The sequence below is a fragment of the Nuphar pumila genome, chromosome 12 (assembly GCF_984573655.1).
Source record: "Nuphar pumila chromosome 12, dmNupPumi1.hap1.1, whole genome shotgun sequence".
Classification (NCBI taxonomy): Eukaryota; Viridiplantae; Streptophyta; class Magnoliopsida; order Nymphaeales; family Nymphaeaceae; genus Nuphar; species Nuphar pumila.
Genome location: NC_143260.1, coordinates 26,118,952 through 26,131,089, shown reverse-complemented (window position 1 = coordinate 26,131,089; position 12,138 = coordinate 26,118,952). Strand labels below are relative to the sequence as shown.

The 12,138-nt window shown below is 38.0% G+C and overlaps 1 protein-coding gene across 1 annotated transcript in view; it reads left to right on the top strand.

The window, feature by feature from the left end:
• The window catches only part of MET18 (ARM repeat superfamily protein), a 131,993-nt gene that overhangs the window by 100,023 nt on the left and 19,832 nt on the right, over window positions 1-12,138 (top strand). Inside the window, exons 20-21 of the mRNA XM_089981794.1 lie at window positions 3,144-3,249; window positions 4,553-5,439. Of these exons, the coding sequence (XP_089837920.1) occupies window positions 3,144-3,249; window positions 4,553-5,439 (993 nt within the window). The remainder of the gene's footprint in view (window positions 1-3,143; window positions 3,250-4,552; window positions 5,440-12,138) is intronic.

The window sequence follows — 12,138 nt, the reverse complement described above, 5'->3', positions numbered from 1 at the left end:
TGAGATGGATGGCCTATGTTCCAGGGGCACTTGGGATTTGGTGGATCCTCCAACTGATGCAGATATTGTTGGTTGCAAATGGGTATATACCATTAAATATAACTCGAATGGGTCAATTGAACGGTACAAAGCACGGTTGGTTGCAAAAGGGTATACTCAGACTTATGGTGTTGACTTTTTTGAAACTTTCTCCCCAGTTGCTCGACTTGGCATGATTCGTCTTGTTCTTTCTATTGCTGTGCACCATGGATGACCCTTGTTTCAGTTGGATGTCAAGAATGCCTTCTTGTATGGGGATTTGCATGAAACTGTCTACATGCAACAACCCCCAGGCTTCGTGGTTCAGGGGGAGTGTAAGAAGGTGTGCAAGTTGAAGAAGGCTATTTATGGCCTGAAGCAGAGTCCAAGGGCATGGTTTCACAAATTATTTGAGGTAATGTCTAGTTTTGGTTTTGTCAAGTCAACTTCAGATCACTCCTTGTTCATCAAGAAAACCAGTGCTGAAATTGTTGTTATGGTGGTATATGTCGATGACATCATATTAACAGGGAGCAGTGCACAAGATATTTCTGCCACAAAAGATCATCTTCAGAAACACTTTGTTACTAAAGATCTTGGTCACCTTCGATATTTTCTGGGTATCGAAGTTGCAAGAAACAAAGAGGGCTTAGTGTTGTCTCAAAGAAAGTATGTGTTGGACTTATTAAAAGAGACTGGAATGCTAGGAGCCAAGCCAGCTAATATTCCAATGGATCCCAAAACTCACATGTTCGATGAGAAGTCTGAGTATGTAGACAGTGCCAGCTTTAGATCCTTGGTGGGTAAGTTACTGTACGTGACTGTTACTAGACCTGACATTTCATTAGCTGTGAGTAAAATCAGTCAGTTTATGGACAAACCTACAAAAGTTCACTGGGATGCATCTATGATGGTTATTCGGTACTTAAAGGCATCTCCTGGTAAAGGTCTGCTGTTTAAACGAAATCCATCTTTGGACGTTGTTGCTTACACTGACGCGGATTATGCAGGATCTGTTGAAGATAGGAAGTCAACATCTGGATTTTGTGTGTTTGTGGGAGAAAATCTTGTTACCTGGAGGAGTAAGAAACAAACCGTTGTAGCAAGGTCGAGTGCTGAATCTGAATACCGAGCAATGGCCCAGACTGCAGCTGAGATTATGTGGGTAAAGTCAGTCTTGACCGAGCTTCAGGAGAAAGTATCCCTACCTATATTGATGATGTGTGACAATAGGGCTGCTACATATATTGCCAACAATCTAGTGTTTCATGAAAGGACTAAACATATTGAAGTTGACTGTCACTATGTTCGCGACTTGGTTCAGGCTGGGTATATCTGCACCGATCATGTATCTTTCGAAGATCAAGTAGCTGATGTTTTTACCAAAGCCCTGGCGAGACCAAATTTCTCAAAGTGTTGTGACAAGCTGAGCATGATTGATATCTATGCTCCAGCTTGAGGGGGAGTGTTGAGACTAAGATGTTTTTAGTAAATAAGTTTTTCTAAACTAGAGGTTATTTGAAAGATATTCTTTAATGAGGGACCTGGGTGTAATTTTGTTCCTTGGACTATCTCTATTTAATATAGAGATTAGCCCTAATTGAATAATATGTTCTATTACTTGCAGCCGTCTCTCTCTCTCTCTCTCGTCTTTCTCTCTCTTCCCCTCTATCTCTTTCTACCTAGGGTTCGGTGCCTTCATTTCTTCCGCAACACATTTAATAGGGACATTCATGTAAAAGTGATAATAACTTAATGAATTGTTCATGCATGTGCATTGAAATCATGCATATATACTGTTTTACATTAGTTCATGCATTCTTATTTGTTTCTATTTCATGTGAGAAATTATTATTGCAAGATAACTGCTTTTAAATGCCTGAATGGTAAATGGTTTATGAGATCGTTGCTGTTATATTTTCTCTAAATACTTACATGAATTTGATTTATGTTTTTTCTTGCCTATTTGGATTTTTAGATGAATTTGTACAAAAAAATTTTGATTCTTACTCATTACAACCTGGATCCGAATCCGGGTTGGATCCGATCAGGTTGGGTTCCGAATCCGGGTCGGATCCGATCGGATACAACTTGGATCTGATTTTTTTTTCGAGATTTTAAAAGGGGTGTATCATATCACATGGGCTAGCGATACTACGATACACCATATATAATATGATATAATATTTATAACACTGGTTAGATTGAATCAAAACAACCTGCATTGTGAGATACCAACTAGATTGTAGGTACAAATAGTTATAGATATATGGGTTAATATTTGGTGCTATTGAAGGCACATAACTATTGAGTGTAAATCACCTTCTTTTCATATTTGTTAGATTTCTTTTTAGATCGGACCTTATGGATGTGATCTAGAAGGTTTGTTTAGTAGAAAATGAGTTTTAAATCATGTGACTGTGACATTTAATTAGGTTTTTTAAAGGCTTCAAAAATAAAATGGCCCACATGATGACTATGTTCAGACTGAATGTGCTTTATAAATGCCTTTTTCATCTTTTCTTTTCTTTTCACATGTTTTTTCAGTTTTTGTGCAAGTCATATATTACTTTAGGTTTTGCAACTAGAAAGTGTAACATTAATGGCTGTAGTCTATGTAACATGGACACTTCTAACAGGGCACCACACCCGCACCTCCACCCATGTGGGTACGACACTTGGACACGACTTCCTTTGTGTTAGGTGAAGTCAACCACACTGAGGTCCATTTCTGTCCAAAAGTAGATTCAGTTAACCCTAACCAAGTCCAGTTTTATATATATATATATATATATATATATATATATATATATATATATATATATATATATATATATATATAGTGTGTGTGTGTGTGTGTGTGTGCACAAACATACACTTAATGTTAACTTAAAATTGTTAAAAATTATATATATGTACCCTCCCTGCACCCCCACACCCAAGCTTTTTAAAGTGCCACATCACCGCATCTGCACCCGCACCTATGTGACATAGGCTGTAGTCATTACAGAACAGATTCTTTTTATTTATGTCCAGGAAAATTGTAGCCTTTAACATGCAAATACGCTAGGAGTCCTTTTGAGGAACTTGTTTTAATGCTCCTTTTATTGTGGGCTTTTCACCAGGTTGCAGGAAAAAGGACGAAATGATGAAGTATATCTTCTATTTTCCGAAAGCTTATGGCTCTATCTAGATGCAACTCCAGAAATCAATCTGGGCCTTCAAGGACATGTAAAAATTCTGACACCTATTCCATGGAAATCTTGGGTTCTTAAATGAATAGTGATGGAAATATAAAAAAATCAACAATAAAAAACATGATTTCAAGAAAATATTCCGAAAATATCATGATACATTATGACATTTTCACGATAAAATGTCTTGATATTTCCATTCCTTCTATTAAAAATTTTAGAACATAATATTTGCAAAATATCGGAAGAGTTGATGACTATGATTTTATTACACATGTTAAGTGAAATGTCCATGTGACATACATTGTATGAGAGACCTCAAGTTTTATAATTGGCAGAATTGATCGTGTGTGGCTAGTAAACGAGTGGAAGGAACCAAACATGAGGTGCTCAAGCTCAGCTCTTTTTTGTGGCAAGTCGATCCGAGCTCCATCTCATGACAAGCTATTAGCTAAACATGCCAAATTCTTGCTAGCTCCTTTACGAAAAAGATACATTATTTCACAGCTGGAAGTAGTAGGATTTGAACTCTAGACTTATTGCTTGCAAGCCAAGGCACATCAAATATCTATTTTGCACTACATTATGTGATATAAAATACATGTAAAATATATTTATTACTACTTAATAAGCCTGTATGAGTTGAGCCCAGTGAAGATGAACACCTTTTTTTTGTGTTTGGTTTACAAGCCTATTTTACAAGTTTGAACAAGCTCTTTACAAGCTGAGCACGAGCAACTTGTGTTGTTTCCCAGCCCTAATCAGGCATAATGAAGTCCTTTGCTTTAATCTCCAATCCATGATGTTTTCTCTGAACTTCAACTTACATTTTTTAAGACACATCATCCTCTTCTTTTTTCAGAAAAAAACTTGCTGATCACGTAACCCCCTTGCCTCCATATGAATTGATTTGATCCTGCAAGGTCTCCATGACCCATGGGCAACTTCAAAAATAACAAAATTTTCTAAGGGCTTATTATTGGAAAGTGCAATTTCAAGATTCTTTTATTGATTCCCATAATATAAAAGAATGGCCTAGTCAACAAATCTTGCAAGGTTGGAACAAAAGCATGTGCAGATTATTCATTTGTTTCTTAGCCACATGGCCCACATCATACTTTGACTGGTGTTAGTTTAATGTTAATATATGTGGGGTATGTAGGTGAATTTCAAGATATTTTGATAGATACACATTTGAAATATTTGAAGAATCAGGTTTTTCATTTCCCTATAATGCTAGATATTTTCAGAGAAGCTCCCTACGTATATCTTTTTTCATTGTAACCTAGAAGATAAGAACGTGGTTGAAACATGCTAATGCTGTACTTTCCTGTTTGTAGGGCCTTTTTGATGCACTGATGGTGGTAATGAGGTTGGTTGTTGCATATTGTACTGAAGAACATCAGGCTTTGATTGTCCAGAAAGCATATCATATTCTAATGGCAAAAACATCGTCCCTATATAGAGATTTGGAATGCTTTGCTGCTTCTGCATTGATGGAGACCTTAAGACTTGCTCCTGCTTCAGATGTACTTTGTTCTAATGACAAATGGATTATTTCTCTCCTATCTTCAGTAATAATTGCTCTTCGTCCACATGTGCTGCTTCCTGATGTGAAAATGTTATTGAAGATTTTCACAGTTTCAGCTCTTGCTGGACTCGAAGCAGCAGCTCAGGCCTTGGGATCTATGATTAACAAATGGCCTGCACCATTTAACACAGATTCTGGTAATGCATGTACATTAGAAGAAGCAGTGAACTTCTTGTTGGAAATTGTCTTTCAGAATGCCCCTTGGAATAGTCATAAGGGGAAAATTCAAAACCTGGATAGTAGTCGGAAGAGTATTATGCATATTAATATTGATGAAGAGTTTTTATTTGATACTTGTGCTATAGTTGGGCTTGCATGGATAGTGAAAGGTCTGGTCATGAGAGGTCATGAAAGGGCCAAAGACATAGCCATGCTTCTCTTGAGTTGCTTATTGTCAAGTAGAGTTAAAGTTTTGACACTACAGAATTCGTTGGGAAATGACAGCACTGAGGATATATCTTGTACAACCTCCAGATGTGCTGCTGATGCTTTCCATATAATTACTTCTGATTCTGAAGTTTCTCTGAACAAAACCTTCCATGCGTCCATACGTCCACTCTATAAGCAGCGCTTCTACACAAGCATGATACCCTTGATCAACCAGGCTATTAGAGAATCTAATTGTTCTGTCACCAAGTATGTGCATCCTCAATCCCCAGTGTCTGGTTTCTTTTGGCTGCTGCTAGATGTGCTACACTTTTGTTTTGCTGTAACATGCAGTTGTGCATCGGTTTACTTAGATTTATGTTGTACTTTGTGAACACCTTTTTATGTCTGTCAAAATAATGGCTCATATCGATCATAAATAATGTGCGGGTATCTATTTCACTCAATTCTGGAATGATGAGTATTTTCAAAGTATTTGGAAGAATTGTGCTATATATTGACCTTGTGTCTGAGATCCTTGATGCCTTTAAGCAACCTCTAATAACCTGTACATCACTGTTGTATTGGCTACCATTTTCTATTAAATTCCTTTACCGGAGTGGGCATGCAGTTTTCTTGTTATCAATGTTAATTTTGTATTTTCCAATAAATCTTAATGTTTAAAAGCATGATTGACAAGTTATCAATTCTTTCTTTTTGTTATATTTTATTATATAGATGTTGGGAGTAGTTCAAATTGTTAGATATCTTACCCTGTTTTAAGTCAAATAAAATTCTGTTATTGAAGTCAGTTAGCTAACCCTGTGTTGACTTTTTTATGGAATAAACTTATGTCAGACCACCACTATTTTACTTCCATTCCTCTGTCCCATTGTTGTGAAAAGCGTAGAGGCATAGTGAGGCGCTCCACCAAAATATGGATTAAAGTGTAAGCCTCACAAACACATATTAAAAAAACTTTTAAGATTTAAAAAAATATTTAAAAAACAAAAATAATTAAAAAAAGTAGTTCAAATTGTTAGATATCTTACCCTGTTTTAAGTCAAATAAAATTCTGTTATTGAAGTCAGTTAGCTAATCCTGTGTTAACTTTTTTATGGAATAAACTTATGTCAGACCACCACTATTTTACTTCCATTCCTCTGTCCCATTGTTGTGAAAAGCGTAGAGGCATAGTGAGGCGCTCCACCAAAATATGGAGTAAAGTGTAAGCCTCACAAACACATATTAAAAAAACTTTTAAGATTTAAAAAAATATTTAAAAAAATATTTAAAAAACAAAAATAATTAAAAGAAATGCTTTATTGATGAATCAACAACCAATAACAAATAGAAATTTTAAAATAAATACTGAAATATACAAGAACAATATGTAACAATAACATAGTGCAACAACTTGAATTACCTAAGTATCTAACAATTACATATGAGCATTCAACTGAAAATTAAGTACTAAAATCACTAATTACAATCAAACTAGCCAACATCACCAAATAATGCATAATAGTGTTAATAACCAAGGTTAATGTATTTGTCCAAAACTAATTCAAATTGAGAGTGTTACAACATTCAAGACTAAGTTAACCAATATGAAATCCATAAAATGTATATATGTGTATATATATATATATATATTTCAGTTATATAACAGAATATATACTTGTGCACATGCACAACCTCACCCACAGTGTAACGACCCCTATTGACCATCGAAAATAGTGGAATTTTATTTTTTTTAATCAATTGCAGAAACTCTCCCAAAGATCCCGTGTAAACTTCGTAAAATTTTAAGGGGTTTAAAAAAAAATGGATCCAGGTTGGATCCGATCGTATCCAATGCGGATTCGGGTTGAATGTTGACATACTAGTCCACATTCCCCCCGCCCCGCGTTAGCCTATTTAAACACCCGGGGGGGGGGGGGGGGTTCTTTTTAACAAAACCCGAGCCCCTGATGCCCCACCCCTCTCTCTGCGTAAGCCTCTCTTGACCCCAACTCTCACTCTCCTCTGCGTACCCCCCTCTCACCGGAGCTCGCTCTCTCCTTGTAAGTCTTTGCTCTCTCTCTCTCTCTCAGATCCTCCCCCTTCCTCTTTTTCTCAGTGGTGGCGGCATCATTCGATGTTGCCACCCTGCCGAAAGCGGCGGCACCACTTGGGTGCTGCCCTTCCCCTCTTTTCTCAGTGGTGGCAGCATCGCTCGATGCCGCCACTTTGCCGGAAGCAGCGACACCACCACTCTTCCGCTTTTTTTTGGAGGTGGCAGCATCGCTCAATGCCGCCACCCTGCCTAAGGCGGTCGCACCACTCAGGTGCTGCCCTTTTTTTTTCCTCTCGGTGGTGGCAACATCGCTCGATGCCGCCACCCTGCTTGAAGCAGTGGACCCACTCAGGTGCCGCCCTTTCCCCTTTTTCTTAGGGTTACCAAAGAACCAAAGCCACCAACGGTGGTGGCTCTGGCTCATAAAGGGAGAGTGGGTGTTAGACACCCTCTTCTCCTTCATGTTTTGTTCAGGAGGAGGCAGAGCACGCAACTCTCCTCCCCCCCCTCTCCTTGATTGGTTGGCCTTGCAGTTGCTCGCCCCCTTCCTCCTGTTGGAGGATCGAGCAAGTCTCGATCCTGTCACGGGTTGGGACCAGGCCCGACTCGGCCTGACCACCGAACCCACCCTCTCCCTCTATATGCTTAACCCTGTCGAGTTGAGCTTGGCTAGATTAGAGCTCAGCTCGGTCCATGCTTTCAAATTGAGCCGACTCAGTTAGTAAACTGAGCCTGGCTTAATTCTGTCTTGACCCTCTTGGCCTGAGCCCGGCTTGGTCAAGAGGTAGCCTCAGGCTGCCTCTTACTTGACTCAACTCAATCCATCTTTTTCGGTACCCAGTCCGATTAGGTTAAACCAAGTTCAGCTCGGTCAAACTTAGTCAACTCGGTTCCCTAGCAAACCAACTTCTTATGCCTCGTTACGCTTGGCTTGGCATGCTAGCAGAGCCGACTTGATTTCTTGTACCGAGCTTGGCTCGGTCCGATCGGCTCGAACTAGGTTCAGGTTTGACCCCTGCGACGCAATCATTGCTTCGTTCGGTAAAATAAGGTTTTAACATCATTCTTTATGCAACACAATAGAATCCTTTTTAGTGCTACACACCAGCACAATAAACAAGACACACTTACCAAAGCACGAGCCTTTAAGAACCTACGCTCGAAATCGTCAGAGATTCGGACCATCTCTGAAGTAGGGGAAAGTTGCATACGAGAATAATGTCAAGATACTTCTAACTTATATATATATATATATATATATTAACTCAAGGACACAGTTTTGTGTACTCGTGTCCATTTTAAATTATGTCATTTACTTTGTCGTCGTGATTTAATGTGCATAGGCTCTAACTTTCTGTAATTTATTTAGCTCAATGTGTGGTTTCACACATCGAGCCCTGCTTTATGTTATTTACTTTGTCACCGCGCTATAATGTGCACATGCTCCTGCTTACGTAATTTACTTAGCTTGATATACGATTTTGTACATCGGGTTTCGCTTACACAATTTATTTAGCTTGATGTGTGCTTTCACACATCGGGCCCTATTGTATGTCATTTACTTTTTCAGCGCGTTGTAATGTGCACAGACTTATGCTTTAATATAATATATATTTTATATACATGTATAATATTATAAAGTACATAGTTTTGCATACTCCTGCCTACTTTAAATTATGCTAGTATGTATTTAAAGATGCAGATTTGTGCATCCTCGTCGAAACTCTATTTTTAAAAGATTTCACATGCGAGATTTCAAGCTCGCATTGTTTGATGTCTCGAAAAGCAAAACAAGTGTTTTGCGTTTGCATATTCGTAATTGAGTTTTCTCTTCAAACCAACCTAACAAAAAAGGCTTCGAATACATAGCCCTGAGTGGTACGTACATTCGGTCCTTCTTTTCAGTATTCGAAATGACTAAGATATTCCCTGATCTAAAGCATGGGATATTAAAATTTTCAAATAATGTATAGGTTTCTTTTTGAGAAACCAATATCTTTCTCATCGTAATGGTACTATAAGATATTCACGACATGTTAGTACTACGATGATTGGACTGGAGGTTTATGATAATTTAGTAGTGTGACAATACACCATGATTAAAAGATAAATAAAGATGATCACCTTCATAGGCAAGATGCTCGATTTGGTTTAAAAGACTAGAACATGTAGAATGGGTCGTCAGTTAAAATAAGACGTGACATACCCATTTGTCTCTTTGATTCCGTTAAGAGAGAGGATGTGATGGTACAAAAACTCTGATGGACAAGTTTTTAACAACTACGCTCCTCGAGTAGCAATGACTCGGTGTCTCCGGTCATCGAAGTTAGGGGACTAGGCTACTAAATATTATCCTACGTGGTAGATCCCAACGACTTTTGCAGAAGTTCAGATGCATCTCTTTGTAACAAGTGGCCTTTGGAGAAATCTCTCTCGGTCATAGGTCGTTCCCTTAGGAGCAGACTCAGCTAGTTGTCTGGGATATCAAAATACATAGAATAACAAACCCCCAGACTGTAACGACCCCAACTCATACCCCTTAAAAAGTGCATAATTTTTTTTTAAACCATTGCGGAAACATTCTCAGAGACCCGGGGCCTTTACAGTTTCACTCCTCATTGGATAAAACAACCAACCACAAGAGAGTTTACACTTATTATCTATACCAAACCAAACTTTTATTGAATAATTATTGATGGTCATGAGACAATTGCATAAAGAAATTCAAAGTGCAGTAACAACTAAATGAAACGAAAAATAAATAAAAAAAGAGTCACACTGTCCATCTGTGAACTGTCTAGCAAATGCGTGACACCCGTAGCTCTCCCAGAAGCCAGTCGTTTCACTGATCACCTGCGGCTGCGAAAAAACATAGAAGTAGGGTGTCGAAATCGAAATCCTGAGCACGAGTACTTCTAATAAAACGAGTTAAAGAAGACATATACGATTTGATGCAATAGTTCAGAGGAATGTAATTATGACAATTACATAATTCAATTAAATATTCACGCAACAAGGAACAATTTCTCCGCATGAAGGAACATTTAAGCAATATCAAGGATCACAATTTAAGTAAGCAAGACATTTAACATGCATTAGAAATTAAACATCATGCATTCACTAACATGTAGTAATTGAGAGAACAAGTAAAATATGCATGTTCTACTGCATAACAGGATTATGCATGATTTATGTGCAATACATGAACATTTTATTATCTTTCATTAAAGTTTTCTTTTCATATGCATGTCTCTATTAAATGCACATAATTTAAGTTCCTCTTTTAATTGCTGCTGCCCGCGGATACAACAAATAAGTAAAGTTTTCTGAGGTCAAGTAGGGTTCCTAGGGTAACTTACCACACAAGTTGTATTTTATTACTGGGTTTCAAACTTAGCCCTTGACTGAATCACCTTCGGAACATTAGACCTCCACATTTAATATCGGGACACCAGGGATCCTCCACGTCCACAAGTGCCACTTTATTGGTATACTAAAATAACAACTATGTCGAACACACCACTCCCTAGGTAAAGTGACAGACTCTCCCTAAAATCGTGGTCAGGAGAAAGAACCTCAATATCGGGTTCAGGGGTAAACATAAGTACACACGAAGTTTTTGTATCCTCGTGGTCCCCCAAAACCGAATCTCTACGATTCTCATTCTTCCGATGAGAGATCCCAGAACGTATATTATACTGTTTTTATTCATTATCTTTTTATTAAAAACCAATTTTTGAGTTTTGCAATTTTGCATGCAAAAACAAAGGCAAAAGCTCGCATCTACTCTTGCGAGAACCATCACGGGACTCCCGCCCGTGGAAACATATAGAATGTGCAATATAGTGCAATAAAAATAAATGTGATTTTTGCGATGCATTTAAAATATATAAAGGAAGAGCAAACCAAAGCTCGAGGCCCACCAGACCCATGATGATTCATTTTGAACATTGATGCATCGTATGCAAAAATCATAACAATATGCAATTTATATAATGATACCAACATGATTTCAAATGCACATTCATTCATACCAATTTAACAATGTACATGAGCTACCACAGTCATATGCATGTGTTCACCATCTATGTGCCATTACTTTCTTGTGATCACTTAACACACATGCATTCATTCATGATTCATAAGTACATGAGAACATTTATACAGGATTGTATATGCTAAACACACATCGATTTCATGTATGCACATGCACTTGAAACAAATCCATAAATGCACGATAATTAAACATGTCTCATAAATGTAAGCATATGAAACTTTTCATTCCTAATATGTGTTAGCATCCACACACATGAACATAACCCAGATCTAGAAATTGAATTTCAGGGCTGCACACATTCATATCATGTATGCACCTGTACCAAAAAAACTTTGTAATAACATGTTAACAGGCATGCATTCATATCCAACATGCTAAATTCAAATTAAAGCATAAGAAGAACTCCATTAATCATATTAAGTCCACCATACTTAGCAAAAATCTGAAAAATCATCACATGACTAAGCACGCTCTTTTTAAATGTACACGAGCACTTGGAATTACTTAAGATAGTATATTGCTAATGCATATTGTATCAATTCCGAGCATATGAAACCAAACCCCATTCTTTTGTACACAACAAGCCAACTTTAATTTAATTAACAAGTCTGAAAAAAAGATTTAAAAAGCATAATTGAATACCCAATTTTTTTTTTTTTTGAAGAAGGTTTACACCCAGCTGACTGGGGTTTTAAACAAGCCTATCTGACCTTAGTCAGCTGGGTCGGGTCTGGTCAACCCTGGGCCGGACCTGGCAGGGGACTGCCAGGTCTGTCCCAGTCCTGCCCAAGGCCGGACTAGGCCTGGCAGACCCCCCCCCCCGTCAGCTCGAGCTAGCCGAGCCAACCCAGAC